Raw genomic sequence first — 18,915 nt, 5'->3', positions numbered from 1 at the left:
GGGGATGAATAGAGGAATTTCTGTAACATAGAACAGAGACTTGAAGAACACTGGGATGCACTGTAACCCCACAATGTTGTGACAAACTAAATTAACCCCTTCTGCCTACACAATGTCTGTATCGGCTCCCCCACCCCCATCTATGCATAATCATGTGTCTCTCTGAGAGCCTCTTCAACTTCACCACCAGCCCAGGAGGCCACCACTCTCTATGTGGGAGGGAGGAGGGGAAACTTCCCTCATTTCTCCTTCTAACTTATCCCCTCTCACCTTAAATGCATGACCTCTGAAATTAAACACTTCCAGCCTTGGAGAAAGATTCTACGTGTCTTCTCTATCAATGCCTGTCATCATCTCATAATTTTAGATCTCCCTTCAGCTGCCACTGCTCCAGAGAAAACAACCCAGGTTTGTCCAGTGTCTCCTCGTAGCTCTCTAACTCAGACTGCACTCCCGTGAACACCCGCTGCTCTACCATGATGAAGGTAGGGCAGTGAATGTGGTATATATGGATTTTAGTAGGCATTTAGACCATAAAACGTTGGAGCAGATTTGGGCCATTCAGCTCGTTGAGTCTGCACTGCCATTCCACCAAGGCTGATCCCAGATTGCACGCAACCCCACACACCGGCCTTCTCGTCATATCCCTTGATGCCCTGACTGATCAGGAAGCGATCAAATTCCGTCTTAAGTATATCCTCGGTCTTGGCCTCCACTGCAGTCTGTGGCAGAACATTCCACAGATTCACTATTCTCTGGCTAAAAACAAATTCTCCTTACCTCTGCTCTAAATGGTCGTCCCTCAATTTTGAGGCTGTGTCCGCTGGGTCTAGGTAGCCCCACCATAGGAAATATCTTCTTCACATCCACCCTATCTAGTCCTTTCAACATTCAGCAGGTTTCAATGAAATCCCCATGCATACTACCAAATTCCAGTGAGTACAGGCCCAAAGCTGCCAAATGCTCCTCATATGTTAACCCCTTCATTCTCAGGAGCATCTTTGAGAACCTTTTCTGGACTCTCTCCAATGACAACACATCCTTCCTGAGATATGGGTCGCAAAACTGCTGACAATACTCCAAGTGCAGCCTGACTAGTGTCTTATAAAGGCTCAGCGTTATCTCCTTGCTTTTATATTCTATTCCCCTTGAAGTAAATGGCAACATTGCATTTGCCTTCTTTACCACAGATTCAATATGTAAATTAACCTTTTGGGAGTCTTGCGTGAGGACTCGTATGTCCCCCTGCACTTCTGTTGTTTGAACCTTTTCCCCATTTAGATAATAGTTCACACTATTGTTCCTTTTACCAAATGTACTATCAGACATTTCCCGACACTGTATTCCATCTGCCACTTTTTTGCCCATTCTTCCAATTTGTCTAAGTCCTGCTACAATCACATTGCTTCCTCAGCACTATCTACTCCTCCAGCTATCTTCCTGTCATCCGCAAACTTTGAGCCATCAATTCCATTATCTAAACCATTGACAAACAATGTGAAAAGTAGCGGTCCCAATACTGACCCCTGAGGAACACCACTAGTCACTGGCTGCCAACCAGAAAAGGCCCCTTTTATTCCCACTCGTTGCTTCCTGCCTGTCAGCCATTCCTCTATCCATGCCAGTATCTTTCCTGTAATGCCATAGGAATTTATCTTGTTAAGCAGCCTCATGTGTGGCACCTTATCAAATGCCTTCTGAAAATCCAAATAAATGACATCCACTGCCTGTCTTTTGTCCACTCTGCTTCAGAGTTATTTCCTCAAAGACTAGTAAACTTGTCAGGCAAGATTTCCCTTGACAGAAACCATGCTGACTTTGACTTATTTTATCATTAATCTCCAAGTACCCTGAAGCCTCATCCTTAAAAATAGACTTCAACACTTTCCAACCACTGAGGTTAGGCTAACTGGCCTATAATATCCTTTCTTTTGCCTTACTCCCTTAAAGAGTGGAGTAACATCTGCAATCTTCCAGACCTCTGGGACCTTGCTGGAATCAAGTGATTCTTTAAAGATCATGACCATGCCGTTTCCTTAGCTTTAACTTCCCTTGTCAGCCACGGTTGCCTAACCCTACCATTTGAGAGCTACTTCTGTGGGACATACCTGTCCTGCGCCTTGTGAACCATTCCCAGAAACTTCAACCCTCTCTGATCTGCCGTCATCCCTGCCAGTATCCTCCTCCTATCCACCTGGGCAAGCTCCTCTGTAATGCCTCTGTAATTCCCTTTACTGTATTCCATTGTGATGCTGATACATGTGACTTGTGCTCCTCCCTCTCAAATTGCAGTATGAATCAGTCATATTATGATCACTGCCTCCTTCCTTATTAGGGAGCTTTTACATTAAGCTCCCTAATAAGATCTGGGTTATTACACAACACACAATCTAAGATGGCCTTTCCCCGAGAAGGCTCATGCACAAGCTCCTCTAAAAAGCCATCTTGTAGTCACTTAACAAATTCCCTGTCTTGCATTCTGACAGCAACCTGATTTTTCTAATACTCTTGCATATTGAAATTCCCCATTACAATTGTGTTATACCCTTTTTACATGCCTCTTCTAGCTGCCTTTGCAATCTCAAACCCACATCTTGGCTACTATTCAGAGGCCTATATACGATTCCCATAATGGTTTTTTAACCCTTGCAGTTTCTTAACTCCACCCACAAAGATCCAACATTCTTTGACCCTGCGTCACCTCTTTCTAAAGATGCAATTCCATTCTTACCAACAGAGCCACACCACCCCCGTGCCACCCTACCTGTCTTCTCGATACAAAGTATATCCTTTGATGTTTACCTCCTCACTATGGCCATCTTTCAGCCACGACTCAGTGATGTCCACAACGTCATACTGACCAATCTGTAAATGCACCACTAGTTTGTCCACCTTATTACGAATGCTACACACATTTAAATACAGTGCCTTCAGTCCTGCGTTCTTTGCCCTTTTGAATTTTGCCTCTGTGATACAATTTAACTCTTTACTCTGTCTGCATTTGTACCCAGTCCTTGACTTGTCCCTCCTTATCTTCATATTATATTCATCATCTACTTGTAAACCTGCTAGTTCATCCTCAGCTCTATCATACTGGCTCCCATCCCTCTGCCATATTAGTTTAAACTGCTCCCAACAGCTCCAGTAAATCTGCCTGCAAGAATTTTGATCCCCCTCGGATTTGAGTGCAACCCGTCCCTTTTGTACAGGTCCCATCTGCTAAAAAAGTATTGTCACTTGGATGAAAGTAAACATGAAAAAAAAACAGTTTAAACACATTATATCAGCTGGTTTCAAAACTGAATTCTTTAACAAAAATGAACAGGCTTCTGCATTTTGATCTGCAGGGCAGAAGCAGCCAAACCTTGCATTCTTTTCTTTGACGAGTTTGATTCGATTGCACCTCGCCGGGGTCACGACAGCACGGGGGTGACTGATAGAGTCGTTAACCAATTGCTCACACAGTTGGATGGGGTTGAAGGCTTACAAGGTATTTGCCATTTTTGGTTTTATTTGACAGAAATGCACAAAATAAATCAGATATCTTTTATTTTACATGGTAGTGTGGCAGTTAGCATTATGCTCTACAGCACCAGTGACCTGGGCTCATTTCCTGTCACTGTCTTGAGCGTTTGCACATTCTCCCTATGTCTGTGTGGGTTTCCTCCTGGCGCTCCTGTTTCCTCCCACCTTCCAAAGGTGTACAGGCCGGTTAGTGGGTTAGTCAGTCACATGGCTGTGAGTGGGAGATACAGGCTCGTCGGGCCAGAAGGACTATAACTGGGCTCTATCTCTAAATAAGTAATAAAAAATAAAATCCTGAAGACGAGATGAAGATTACGATCTGTGGGACAGTCACTGTTAAGTAAGGTTTAGACTTGTAATGAAGAGAAATGTCCCTGCCCTACCACTGTGGTTGTAAAGTACTGGTGTTTGAATCAAATTATTAGTAGCCGCCTCTCAGCAGCTCTGTATCCCGGAGTCAGCCCACTCCAGTAACTTGAGCACAGAGGTTAGTTGAAAACGCTGGGGCTAAGGTTATGTTGATGGAAATCCCTCAAACAATCCCAAGGGATTCCTGCACTACTTTTACCCTTCAGTTCGAATTCTCTTGACATTTGCACATTTCCTTTATAGCTGTAAATTTACTGCACATTTTTCTTACAACAGTGAACTAAAACTTGCTTTCAGACATCCTAGGGCTATGAAAATTATTTTATAAGTGCAAATTCATTTTTGTGAAAGAGGGCTTTCATTTGACTGAATTGGAATTTGTTGACTATGTACAGTGGTGCTAGAAAGTTCGTGAACACTGTAGAATTTTCTCTATTTCTGCATAAATATGTCCTAAAATATGATCAGACCTTCACGCAAGTCCTAAAACTGGATAACGAGAACCTAATTAAATAAATAACACAAAAACGTTATGTTTGTTTATTTATTTATTGAGAAAAACAGTCCAATATTACATGTATTTGTGGGAAAGAGTATGTGAACCTCTGGGGTAATGCCTTTTACAAAAGCTATTTGGAGTCAGGTGCTCCAATCAATGAGATGAGATTGGAGGTGTGTGTTGTAGAGGTGCCCTGCACTATAAAAAAAGGATACACAAAGTCAGGTTACTGACAGAGCTGCTCTTCTCAAGAAAGATCAGTTTTTGTTCATCACGCCTCAATCAAAATAATTTTTAAAGGACCTTAGAAGAATTGTAGAGATGCATGAAACTGGAAAAGGCTACAAAAGCATTTCTAAAGACCCGAGTGTTATCAGCGCACAGGAAGAGAAATTGTCTACAAATGGATGAAATTCAGTAACGTTGCTACTCTTCCTAGGAGTGGGCATCCTGCAAAGGTCACACCAAGAGCACAACGTGCAATGCTGAAGGAGCTGAAAGAGAACCCAATGATAACAGCAAAAGACCTGCAGAAATCTCTAGAACTTGCTAAAGTCTCTGTTCACGTATCCACTTCAAGAAAACACTGAATAAGGACGGTGTTAATGGATGTACACCACGGAGGAAACCAAACAAAAATATTGCTGCACATCTCAAGTTTGCAAAAGACCACCTGGATGTTCTACAATATTTATGGGACAATGTTCTGTGGATAGATGAGGCAACAGTTGAATTTTTTGGTAGAAATGCACATTGCTATGTTTAGAGGGAAAAAGGCACCTCACACCAACACCAAAACCTCATTCCAACGTGGTTTGGGGCTGCTTTGCTGGACCTTGCAATTGTTGAAGTTACGTTAGGGTACAGGGACCGTGGTGTACAAAGGCTGTAATAAATCTAGTCAAGAAGAAAAGAAAAGCTTACAAAAGGTTCAGAGAGCTAGGTAATGTTAGAGATCTAGAAGATTATAAGGCTAATAGGAAGGAGCTTAACAGGGAAATTAGGAGAGCCAGAAGGGGCCATGAGAAGGCCTTGGTGAGCAGGATTAAGGAAAACCCCAAGGCATTCTATAAGTATGTGAAGAGAAAGAGGATAAGACGTGAAAGAATAGGGCCTATGAAGTGTGACAGTGGGAAAGTATGTATGGAGGAAATAGCAGAGGTACTTAATTAATACTTCAATATTCACTATGGAAAAGGATCTTGGTGATTGTAGTGATGACTTGCAGCAAACTAAAAAGCTTGAGCATGTAGATATTAAGAAAGAGGGTGTGCTGGAGCTTTTGGAAAGCATCAAGTTGGATAAGTCGCCAGGACCGGATGATGTGTACCCCAGGCTACTGTGGGAGGCGAGGGATGAACCCCTGGCAATGATCTTTGCATCATCAATGGGGATGGGAGCGGTTCCGGAGGATTGGAGAGTTACGGATGTTGTTCCTTTATTCAAGAAAGGGAGTAGAGATAGCCCAGGAAATTATAGACCAGTGAGTCTTACCTCAGTGGTTGGTAAGTTGATGAAGAAGATCTTAAGAGGCAGGATTTATGAACATTTGGAGAGATATAATATGATTAGGAATAGTCAGCATGGCTTTGTCAAAAGCAGGTCGTGCCTTACGAGCCTGATTGAATTTTTTGAGGGTGTGACTAAACACATTGATGAAGGAAGAGCAATAGATGTAGTGTATATGGATTTCAGCAAGGCATTTGATAAGGTACTCCATGCCAGGCTTATTGAGAAAGTAAGGAGGCATGGGATCCAAGGAGACATTGCTTTGTGGATCCAGAACTGGCTTATCCACAGAAGGCAAAGAGTGGTTGTAAATGGGTCATATTCTGCATGGAGGCCGGTGACCAGTGGAGTGCCTCAGGGATCTGTTCTGGGACCCTTGCTCTTCGTGATTTATAAATGACCTGGATGAGGAAGTGGAGGGATGGGTTAGTAATTTTGCTGATGATACAAAGGTTGGAGCTGTTGTGGATAGTGTTGAGGGCTGACAGGGGTTACAGCGGGACATTGATAGGATGCAAAACTGGGCTGAGAAGTGGCAGATGGAGTTCAACCCAGATAAGTGTGAGATGGTTCATTTTGGTAGGTCAAATATGATGGCAGAATATAGTATTAATGGTAAGACTCTTGGCAGTGTGGAGGATCAGAGGGATCTTGGGGTCCAAGTCCATAGGACGCTCAAAGCAGCTGCGCAGGTTGACTCTGTGGTTCAGAAGGCGTACAGTGTATTGGCCTTCTTCAATCGTGGAATTGAATTTAGGAGCCGAGAAGTAATGTTGTAGCTATATAGGACCCTGGTCAGACCCCACTTGGAGTACTATTCTCAGTTCTGGTAGCCTTACTACAGGAAGGATGTGGAAGCCATAGAAGGGGTGCAGAGGAGATTTACAAGGATGTTGCCTAGATTGGGGAGCATGCCTTATGAAAACAGGTTGAGTGAACTTGGCCTTTTCTCTTTGGAGTGATGGAGGATGAGAGGTGACCTGATAGAGGTGTATAAGATGATGAGAGGCATTGATCGTGTGAATAGTCAGAAGCTTTTTCCCAGGGCTGAAATGGTTGCCACAAGAGGACACAGGTTTAAGGTGCTGGGGAGTAGGTACAGAGGAGATGTCAGGGGTAAGTTTTTACTCAGAGAGTGGCGAGTGCGTGGAATGAGCTGCCGGCAACAGTGGTGGAGGTGGGTACGATAGGGTCTTTTAAGAGACTTTTGGATAGGTACATGGAGGTTAGAAAAATAGAGGGCTATAGGTAAGCCTAGTAATTTCTAAGGTAGGGACATGTTCAGCACAACTTTGTGGGCCAGAGGGCCTGTATTGTGCTGTAGGTTTTCTATGTTTCTATGTTAATAATGAATTCAAAATTGTATCGTCATTTTACAGAAGAATGTCAAGTAATAGTCCATCACCTGAAGCTTAATAGAAGTTGGATAATGCAACACGACAAAGATCCGAAAGGCAAGACTAAATCAACAATAGAATAATTTAAAAGAAGGAAATTTGTGTTTTGGAATGGCCGAGTCAAAGTCCTGACCTTAATCCTATATAAATGTTGTGGAAGGACCTGAAGGAAGCAGTGCATGCAAGGAAGCCCACCAACATCCCAGAGTTGAAGCAGTTTTGTAAGGAGGAATGATCTAAAATTCCTCCAAGCCGACATGCAGGACTGATCAACGGTTAGCAGAAACGTTTGGTTGAAGTTATTGCTGTACAAGGGGGTCACAGCAGTTACTGAAAGCCAAGGTTCACATACTTTTTCCAACAAATACATGTAATATTGGATCATTTTCTCAATAAATAACTGAACAAGTATAATGATTTTTGTGTTATTTAGTTAATTGGGTTCTCTTTATCTAGCTTTAGGACTTGCTTGAAGATCTGATCACATTTTAGGTCATATGTATTCAAAAATACAGAAAATTCTACAGGATTCACGAACTTTCTAGCACCACTCTATATTGAATATATATCAAGTGAATTTAAATCAAATTCAGAGGTCACCACTAGTGAGTCAATTCATTTGTGTGGATTGTCAGTGTCTCACTCTTAAAGTGCATCTTGTGTTTTGTTGAACAAGCAATGAAATCCTCAACTGAGGCTCATTGAGTAACAATGTGTGTTTTCTGCTTCTATTGGTTAATATAATTATCTACACTGTTGTCCACAGGGGTTTATGTTCTGGCTGCCACAAGTCGTCCGGAGTTGATTGATCCTGCTCTGTTAAGGCCAGGTCGTCTCGATAAATCAGTGTACTGCCCACCTCCTGATCAGGTAAGGAGGCAGTTTCAGGGCTATCGTTAGGAGAAGATTACAGAACCCATTTGGGGTTAAAGAATTGTCTGAATGAAAAACGTGTTACTTGCAAAGTAATGTTTAGTTACAATGCTTGTGAATGCTTGGAAGTTGCATTTATTTTTATAGGCACATGTCAATTTCAACTCTTTCCCTGCTAGTGTATACTGCATAGATTCAAAGGTAGACGACACTCAGTGGCCACTTTATTAGGTACATCTGTACACCTGCTCATTAATGTAAATATCTAATCAGCCAAACGTGGCAGCACCCAATGCATAAAAGTGTGCAGACATGGTCAAGAGCACAGGAGCACCACAGGGATGTGTGCTTAGTCCCCTGTTCTAGTTGCTTTACACCTATGACTGTGGCGAAGTTCAGCTGCAACACCATTTACACGTTTGCTGATGATACCCCTGTTGTGGGCTGTATCAAAGGGGGTGATGAATCAGCATGTAGGAAGGAGATTGAAAATTTGGCTGAGTGATGTCATAACAACAACCTCTCGCTCAATGTCAATGTAAACTTCAGGAGAGGGAAACCAGAGGTCCATTAGCCAGTAATCATCGGGGGACCAGAGTGGAGAGGGTCAGTAACGTTAAATTCCTGGGTGTCAGTATCTCAGAGGACTTGTCCTGGACCCATCATACAAATATAATTGCAAAGAAAGCACGCCAGTGGCTCTACTTCCTCAAGAGTCTGCAGAGATTCAGCAAGTCATCAAAAACCTTGGTAAAATTCTGTAGATGTGTGGTGGAAAGTGTGCTGACTGGCTGCATTACGGTCTGACATGGGAACACCAATGCCTTTGAGCAGAAAACCCTACAAAAGATAGTGTATTCGGCCCAGTACATCAAGGGTAAAGCCCTCCAAACCATTGAACACACCTACATGAAACATTACTGTAGAGAAGCAGCATCTAGTGTCAAAGATCCTCACCACCCAGCCTATGCTCTGTTCTCACTGCTGCCATTGGATAGAAGGTACAAGTGCCTCAGGACTCACACCACCAGGTTCAAGACAGTTACTACCCCTTAGCCAACAGAGTGTTGAACCAAAGGAGATAACTACACTCCTCCTACTTCTGGTATTCCCACAACTGATGGTCTCACTTAAAGTACTCTTTACCTTGTTATTTCACGCTCGTTATTTATAGAACATAGAAAACCTACAGCACAATACAGGCCCTTTGGCCCACAATGCTGTGCCGAACATGTACTTACTTTAGAAATTACCTAGGGTTACCCATAGCCCTCTATTTTTCTAAGCTCCAAGCACCTGTCCAGGAGTCTCTTAAAAGACCCTATCGTATCCGCTTCCATGACTGTCACCAGCAGCCCATTCCACGCACTCACCACTCTCTGCGTAAAAACACTTACCCTTGACATCGCCTCTATACCTACTTCCAAGCACCTTAAAACTGTGCCCTCTCGTGTTATGCTAGGTACAGGACTGTCTGTACACAAAGTGATAAAGTAGTTGTAGGGGGATAGATTAGTAGGTGGAGGTGCTGATCAGCCTTATTGCTTGGGGAAGATGACTGCTTTTGAGTCTGGTAGTCCTGGCGTGGATGGTATGTAGCCTTCTCCCTGATGGGGGTAGGACAAGCAGTCCTTCAGCAAGGTGGGTGGGGTCCTTCATGATGTTACTGGCCCTTTCTCAGCACCTTGCTGCATATGCGTCTTTGGTGGGTAAGCTTGTACTCGTGATGCGATGGGCAGTTTCGACTACTTTCTGGAGAGCCTTCACTGTGTTTGCCGTGTAGACTCAGCGCTTTCATTCTTTAGAACATCTGGCTGGACTTGTCCTCCAATTGATACTCATATATACAACGTGTGAGCAAACAATTTGAGCTGAATTATTCAACTTGCTTATACACTGTGCTCTCCATCTCCCATTTCAGATGGCACGTTACGAGATCCTGAAAGCATTGAGCCAGAATTTACCTTTGGCTGATGATGTTGACTTCCAGCAGATAGCAAGTATGACTGAATATTTTACGGGAGCTGACCTCAAGGCTTTGCTCTGTAATGCCCAGTTGGATGCCATTCATGGCTCTCTGTCGTCGAGTGTGCTGGGAGTAGGTAACCTTTTGTAAGAGTATCTAACTCAGTGATACATGCAGGAAATTAAAATGGAGTGGCTCTGGGTGCATTTATACTTAAGGGTTAACATTATCTGCATTCCTGTGCACGCTGTCAATTAATCTGCAAAGTAAACAGATCTAGCTTCCAAAGGCAGGCAAGCAGAAAGGATATCTTACAGCTTTTCTTGTTGCACTTCAGCTGTAACCTGCTAACCATGAGCCGAAGACAAATAAGATTTGACATTATACTTGAATGGTCAGTTGAAGTAGTACTTACTAAAGAGAGCTTTTGGTACATTGGCCTTTATTAATCAAAGTATTGAGTATAAGAGCTAGAATGTTATGATGAGGTTGTATAAGACATTGGTGAGGCCGAATCTGGAGTATTGTGTTCAGTTTTGGTCACCAAATTACAGGAAGGATATAAATAAGGTTGAAAGGGTGCAGAGAAGGCTTACAAGGATGTTGCCGGGACTTGAGAAACTCAGTTACAGAGAAAGGTTGAATAGGTTGGGACTTTATCAAATCTCCCCTCATCCTTCTACGCTCCAGGGAATAGAGGTATATAAAATTATGATGGGTATAGATAGAGTGAATGCAAGCAGGCTTTTTCCACTGAGGCAAGGGGAGAAAAAAACCAGAGGACATGGGTTAAGGGTGAAGGGGGAAAAGTTTAAAGAGAACATTAGGGAGGGCTTCTTCACACAGAGAGTGGTGGGAGTACGGAATGAGCTGCCAGACGAGGTGGTAAATGCGGGTTCTTTTTTAACATTTAAGAATAAATTGGACAGATACACGGATGGGAGGTGTACGGAGGGATATGGTCCGTGTGCAGGTCAGTGGGACTAGGCAGAAAATGGTTCGGCACAGCCAAGAAGGGCTAGCTACTGTTTGAATACATGCAGCTTTAATTTAAATAGGTAGTATGAAGGAATGTAAGGCATAGAGGCAGAATTAGGCTATTCAGCTCACCGAGTCTGCGCTGCCATTCATTCTGTCTCTCAACCCCATTCCCTTGCCTTCTCCCCGTACCCTCTGACACCCTGACTGATCAAAAACCTGTCAGTCTCTGCTTAAGTATACCCAAAGACCTGGTCCCTTTGCATTGTTAACTCAGCACAATCTGAGGATGATTATCACATTTCAGCAGCCAGAACGAGGCATTGTAGTTACTACTATGCTGCTTGGAACTGGCTGCGGAACCACTTGTCAATTTGCACCCTGTGTTCACGTCTGGATGTTTTCTGTACAGGACTATCTGAATTTTGTTAATGGAATACATTTACGATGTATAGCACAACATTGATTTTAGCTTAAAAAAAACATATCTTCAGTGTGATATTGCATTTTATTTATTCAATAGGCATTCAGCTAATTTTTTCCAGCTATGAGAAGAAGTAACAGGAATACATAGCATAGAAACAGCAATTTAACCAACTTGTTCTGTGTCACCATTTACACTTTGGTGAAACTCTTCCATTCTTATTCATTTCTATTAGCCTCAGCCTTGATTTCTTTCTCCTGCATTTGCTTACCTAGCTTTACCTTAAATGCATCTACTCTTCCCCTTAATCACACCTGGTGCAAGAACTCTTCTTCTCTCTAGAAGTTGATGTTTTCACGCAAACTACTGCTATCTTTGGTCTTTCTATCAAATGTACATTCTATCAAATATATTTGGTAATCTAAATACATCACTGTGTAGTAGAAACGAGACCCAGCAATTTTCTGTAAGTATTATTTCTGCACAACCTTTTGTGCCTCTTCATCCTTTTCATAAGATGGCAACCAGAATTCTTCATCAGGTTGGGCTTTAACCAAGGTTCATCAGAACTTCAATTATTATTTTGTATTTTGGTATCTCAGCCTTCATGAATAAAGTATTGAGTACAGGAGACAGATGTTATGTATAAGATGTTGGTGAGGCCTAATTGGAGTACTGTGTGCATTTTTGGGCACCTACTTACAGGAGAGTTATCAATAAGGTTGAAAGAGTACTGAGAAAATTTACAAGGATATTATTGAGCCTTGAGAACCTGAGTAACAGAGAAAAATTGAACAGATTAGGACTTAATCTAGAATGTACAAGATTGAGGGGAGATTTGATAGAGGTATACAAAATTATGAGAGGTATAGATAGGGTAAATGCGAACAGGCTTTTTCTAACTGAGATTGCATGGGACTACAACTAGAGGTCATAGGTTAAGGGTGAAAGGTGCAATGTTTAAGGGAAACATGAGGTGGAACAACTTCACTCAGGTGTCAGCAGAAGGGGGAGATGGGGGCTCGACTTCAACACTTAAGAGAAGTTTGGAGAAGTACATGGATGGGAAGGGTATGGAGAGCTATGGTCCTAGTACAGGTCTTGGGTCTAGGCAGATTAATGGTTTAGCATGGACTAGTTGGGCTGAAGGGCCTGTTTCTGTGCTGCAGTGCTCTAAGACTGACTACTTAGAAATAAAGTATGTATGACTTTGTGTATAAAAAATCATATGTAAATATGATTTTACGTATTTACAGGTGTATGGAGGAATTTAAGGTGGGGGGTGGGAGGCAGGGTTTGAGGGTTGGCACAACATTGTGGGCCGAAGGGCCTGTAATGTGCTGTACTATTCTATGTTCTTAATGAATAACAACCTGCAAGTTAGTTCTCATGTAATTTGTTGAATGTTACATTTATTTAGTTTTTATAGTCTTTATTTTAGATGTTGTATCTTTGACCTGAAGTATAAATCAGTAGTATTATAAGTACGGAACAGCCGTAGTTATCCCAGAATTTCTCCCTCGGAGCCCACTTGACATTTTACACTAATTTTCCCTCCTTTGTGTCACAGTCAGCCAGTTCTGTTAGGCATATGCTGCTGAAGCACACTCTAATTCATTCTCCTCTTGTTGGTAAAGTAAGACTGCTTTCGAAAACCATGTCAACTGTTCATTATCAATGTTTTTAACGTTTCCCTCCTCTAAATGATTTCAGTATCTTTTCTCCCTCTGATGTTCAGATTTGTTGCTTCCCTGATAAAATGCTGGTACCCATTAAAATTCTGGCATTCTATCATCTTTAATAACTTAATTTATGGTAATAAACCCCTATTAAGTCTTCCCTAGACCAGTTAAAAATATGATGTATTGACAAGTGTTTATTGAATATTTTACTTATGATGGTACTGTTTCTAATCTTCCTTTATTCCACCCTGTAAAATGCTAAATTAACTTCTGAACGTTTCTGCCATCCTCCATTCACTTATCAAACTTGTACCATTAATTGCTTCAGTCCTGATGAAGGGTCTCGGCCTGAAATGTGGACTGTTGATGCTGGGTTCCTGCAGCAGTTTGTGTGTGTTGCTCTGGATTTCCAGCATCTGCAGAATCACTAGCATTTACCATCTATTGCTTAGTGACCTCCCTCCACAGCTTGCTTTATTTTTTATTTGTGGGCTCATGGATATCTTGTTTCATTTCTCAGTTTTAATTTGATTGATCCAATGGTTTCCATTTTTACTTTAGTCCACTCTTTAGTTTCTGTGTTGTCACAGCTGCCGATGCTGTCTGCTGCTCATGTGTTTGGTGGGCTTCTCATTCCTCAGTATTTCCTGTATCTTTATTCAGAATCGGAATCACTGGCATATGTTGTCAATTTTTTTGTTAGTGGCGGTAGTACAATAGATAACTATAAATTACAATAAGAAATGTATATTAAAAATTAAATAGTGCATTAAATAAAAGCGAGGGAAAAATAATATGGCAGTGCTCATGGGTTCATTCAGTAATGTTATGGCAGAGGAGAAGATGCTGCTCTTGAAACATTTAGTGTGGATCTCGGGACTGCTGCGCCACCTCCTTGATGGCAGCAATGAGAAGAGGGCATGTCCTGGGTGATGGATGTTGCCTTTATTGAGGCATCACCTTTTGAAGGCACCCCATATGCTGGGGAGGCTGGTGCCCATGGTGGAGCTGGCTGAGTTTACAACTCTCTGCATCTTCCTCCAATCCTGTGCGGTGGCCCCTCCATACCAGTCATGCTGCCTTATCAGTGTTTGTTCCTGCTTTAAAAATGATGTATTTATCTAAAATGTTCTAAATACATGCCAATATTGTTCATTTTATCTCCTGAATTCTATTCTCAGCTATCTTTTTTTTCCTAAATCCTTCCTGGTCCTCAATTTATTGTTGTTATACCTGCTATTTAATCTAAATGTTTCTGTGTGTCTGGGAAAAATGAAAAAAATATCAGATTATTATTTAAATGGTAAAAAAATTTGCAGAATGCTGCTGTGCAGAGGGACTTGGGAGTGTTTGTGCATGAAGCACAAAATGTTGGTTTGCAGGTGCAGCAGGCTATCAAGAAGGCAAATGGAGTGTTGGCCTTCATTGCCAGAGGGATTTAATTTAAGAGCAGGGAGGTCATGCTGCAACTATACAGGGTACTGGTGAGGCCGCACCTGGAGTACTGTATGCAGTTCTGGTCTCCATACTTGAGGAAGGATATACTGGCTTTGGAGGCAGTTTGCCAGGTTGATTCCAGAGGTGAGGGGGTTAGATTATGAGGAGAGATTGAGTTGCTGGAATTCAGAAGAATGAGAGGAATGAAAAGGATAGATAAAATAGAGGCAGGGAAGTTGTTTCCACTGGTAGGTGAGAGTAGAACTAGGGGACATAGCGTCACCTCCACCTACCTGAGGCTATGACCAGATCAGCCGTGATCTTTTTGAATGGCGGAGCAGGCTTGACGGGCCAGATGGCCTAACTTTCAATGATGTATGTAGCTCCCAACACAGCACGTGGCTGGCTGATTCTAATGACATCTTTATTTGGAGTGATCACAACTATCTTCCAGCCACTGATACTAAAATCAGGTAATCTTCAGAGCAGTTAAAGTCTTCACAACTCAGTGCTGACTATAATGTTGGCATAATAGGTGCAGGTTTGAAACCTCACCTAATGAATATTGCAAAGTAGGACAGGAGAAAATGGAGAATGAGAATAACTGGGCTATATTCATTTTTAAAGTTTAACTATCTTAATATGGAACATTATTGATTTTTTTACCTCTTGTTTTACCCTCTAAATCCTAAAAGCATTTTCTTTGACAATTTAAAAAGGGTCAAATACTTGGAAGCAAAGGGGAGTTGGATTTCTTTCCTATAGAACTGACGGAGGTTTCACTGGGCAATCTCAATTCAATGCAAATAGTAACTGAGTTTCATCACATTATTTGTATTTCTCTCCACATTGATTTAAAATTACTTTGCATTTATATTGCTTCAAAAATAGTCTTAAATGTTGCCAATGTTTTCTGAGTGATATTGGCTGATTCATGCACATTAATTAAATATAATTTTTGCTAATTTGTTCTAGGATATACGTTCGGGCTCTGATAGTGATGTGAGCTTATCTTCCATGATTTTCTTGAATCATAGCAGTGGCTCTGATGAATCTATGGGAGATGTGGAACATTCCCCAATTTACCTGGACAGCAGTGAAATAGTACCTGATGATCCATGTCCTAATATTTGGCGCCTATATTTTGGTAGTTCATATGAATCAGAACTGGGAAATGGAACCTCTTCAGAACAGGTCTGCCTTTTTTGTAAATAAATAAATAATTGTATTATTCCTGGGTTGACAATTGCTTTAAAATGAGTTTAATGCTTAAGCTAATTAAACATCATGTTACAGTGCTGCAGTGATGTTGTATGTCTTCCCTAAGAAATATTTTGCTACCTTCCACCTCTAATCACACGTTACTATTTGCGCACATTGGCTCAGAACTGGATACGTGGCTGTGGTCCGCAGCCACTGATACAGCTCTGAACTGAGTGACTTGTGCTGTGGCCGCGTCTCCTGGACTGGCTTTCACTCGTCTTGGCGGCTCGTGGCTGCGGAGTCAGTTTTCGGGATTCTGCGGTTTGATGTTTAATGTTCTCTGTGTTATTTGTTTGCTTTTTGTTCTTTGCGTGATTCATTCTTTCTGCATGTTTGATGGTCTTGTGTGGGGTTTTCTTTAAGTGAGAGCCATATTTTTGTTCTGTGGCTGCCTGCAAGAAGACAAATCTCATACTTTGATAATAAATCCGCTTTGAACTAATTAAAACACTGCTGGAATGAGAAATACTAAACAATAGACAAAATTAGCCTTGTTTCTGAACTAGCTTAGGGATAATTCAGAAAACAGATCATGATGAATTGAGAAAGAGTAAAATGTTTCTCTTTGCACAGATGCTGCCTGACCTGTTGAGTTTCTAGTAGTTTGATTTCCTTTTACCTCCTTTGCAGAGGATCTATTCTTTCTAAACAAAGGGAACAGGTCCCCAGGCAAAGAGAAATCTATCTCGTGTTTCTGTGCTCTTCTAGCCAGCCAAACGTGTGGATATTTATTTGCATTAACCAGCAGGAAAAAAACCTGTGTTATAGAATTCCTGATCAAGTTTGTTTAATTGTGTAAAATTCATATTCTCTTATCAAACAAAACATCAATTGCCATTTAGATCAAAGCACAATCCTGGCATGCTTTAAAATTGGATAAGATTGGGTTGAACTGAACAAGTATATTCCTTTACATTAATGCTCTACAATTTTTTAAAAACCAGAATTCTCAGTGTTTGTCGGGACCGAACTCCCTGACCCACGATCACACTATTACATCTGCAAGGGACACCGCATCTTCTCACCTCCCTTTATACATGCTGTCTTTGCAAGAAGGATACCAGGAACTTACACAGGAGCAAGTAGAACAACTACGGATGGACCTAAACATTATTAAAGCAAATATGAAGAACAAAAACATGGTAAAATCAGCTTTTTTAATCGAGTAGAAAGAGTGTTACTTGATATTGAAGTGGTTGTATCGAATCAGTTTCATGATCTAAATTTATTACCTTTTTCAATGGCATCTCCTCTGAGCTACAGTAGAGACTTGTGGAAATAATATTGTTTTAGGGCAGCCAATAGTGCTCGTTTGTTGTGTGGTTGTTATAAATTCTGTTTTTGTTGGGGGCGGGAAGCAGATACACCTTTCTAAATATAAAATCCCAAAGGCAACCCATAGGTTCTGTGTGAATGGTGATTCACAGTGTACCCGGCTTTCTATTTCACTGTTGTTAAATCATTAACATAAAGCATTCTGAGGTGTCCAAGGCTAATACTTTCAGAGAACAATTCTCTATTGTTCTCGTATTACTCAAGGTGAAATGGGAGGAGGTTACAAAGCAGCACACACAAAACGTATTCTTGAAATGAATGCTAACATTGCATTTGCCTTCCTCACCACAAACTCAACTAATGACTTATTTACTTGCCTTCTGTTGTTTTTAAAAGCTTCCCAATCCTCTAATTTGCCACTAATTTTTGCCCTCTCTTTGGCTTTGTAATTCAGAGGAAAAGTTAGCTATTGGCGGTTAAATTAGAGAGAGCCAGCATTGTGTTTGTTTTAAGATATGCATTCCAAGTACTAACTTTAAGTACTACCTGTCATGATCGTATTTATCTCTGCTGCTACACACTACTTTGCTAGGAACCTGCATGAACCTGTCCTTTCTGCCAATTCTCCCTCAGCATTGGGAAGTTTTGTGTTTGTCTATTATTGTGACTTAGATGAAATCAGACCACATTTTATGACCAACTAATACAGAAAACCAGGTAACTGCAAAGGGTTCACAGAATTTTTCTTGTACACCTCATAATTTTATTTAGAACACAGTGTGGAACAGGCTGTTAGCCCAATGTGCCACACCACCTGGCAACCCATTTATTTAACCGTGGCCTAATCATATGACCAGTTATAATTATCAATTAACTTACTACCCAGTACCTCTTCGAATTGAGAGAGGAAACCCATGCCATCACTGGGAGACATAATACTTCAAACTAGGCCTCATCAATGTCTTCAGCAACTTCAACATAACTTGCCAACTCCTGTACTCAATACTTTGATTTATTAAGGCCAGTGTGCTGAAAGCTTCCTTTATGACCCCACCTCTGACACCACTTTCAAAGACTTGTGTATCTATTCCCAGATCTCTTTGTTCTACCACACTCCTCAATGCCCGACTGCTCACCATTTAAGTCCTACCTGGGTTTGTCCTCCCAAAGTGTAACACCTCAAACTGGTCTGCATTAAATTACATCTACTATTTTTTGGCCCATTTTTTTTTAGCGGGTCCAGATCTCACTGCTAGTTTTGATAGCTTTCCTCGCTGTCCACTACACCCTCCTATCTTGGTCTCATCTGCAAATTTGTTGATTCAGTTAACCAGATTATCATCCAGGTTGTTCATATAGATGACAAACAACAGCGGACCCAGCAATGATCCCTGTGGCACACCACTAGTCACAGGCTTCTGGTTAGAAAGGCAACCCTCTACTACCACTCTTTGGCTTCTTCCACAAAGCCAATGTCTAATCCAATTTACTGCAGTACAGCCCCCTTGGAAGTTTTCAAGTTTTATTGTTTTACAACATTGAATCACAGTGGGTTTAATTTGGCTTTTTTGACACTGATCAACAGAGAAAGACTCTTTCATGTCAAAGTGAAAACAGATTTCTACAGAGTGATCCAAATTAATTAAAAAATATAAAACACAAAATAATTGATTGCATAAGTATTCACCCCTTCAAGTCAGTATTTAGTAGATGTACTT

At 41.4% G+C, this 18,915-nt stretch overlaps 1 protein-coding gene across 4 annotated transcripts in view; it reads left to right on the top strand.

Moving 5' to 3' along the window:
- The window catches only part of pex1 (peroxisomal biogenesis factor 1), an 89,448-nt gene that overhangs the window by 62,649 nt on the left and 7,884 nt on the right, over positions 1–18,915 (top strand). For 2 of the 4 annotated variants that reach the window (XM_072283110.1, XM_072283109.1), the window contains exons 18-22: positions 3,348–3,490; positions 8,066–8,169; positions 10,094–10,270; positions 15,635–15,853; positions 16,867–17,064. In XM_072283110.1, coding sequence (XP_072139211.1) covers positions 3,348–3,490; positions 8,066–8,169; positions 10,094–10,270; positions 15,635–15,853; positions 16,867–17,064 — 841 coding nt within the window. Of the gene's footprint in view, positions 1–3,347; positions 3,491–8,065; positions 8,170–10,093; positions 10,275–15,634; positions 15,854–16,866; positions 17,065–18,915 lie in introns of those variants that run through there. The other 2 variants (XM_072283112.1, XM_072283111.1) reach the window with 2 other exon arrangements.

The sequence above is a fragment of the Mobula birostris genome, chromosome 19, assembly GCF_030028105.1.
Source record: "Mobula birostris isolate sMobBir1 chromosome 19, sMobBir1.hap1, whole genome shotgun sequence".
In the NCBI taxonomy this organism is placed as follows: domain Eukaryota; kingdom Metazoa; phylum Chordata; class Chondrichthyes; order Myliobatiformes; family Myliobatidae; genus Mobula; species Mobula birostris.
The sequence above is the reverse complement of the archived record's forward strand: the minus strand, read 5'-3'. Positions and strand labels throughout refer to the sequence as shown.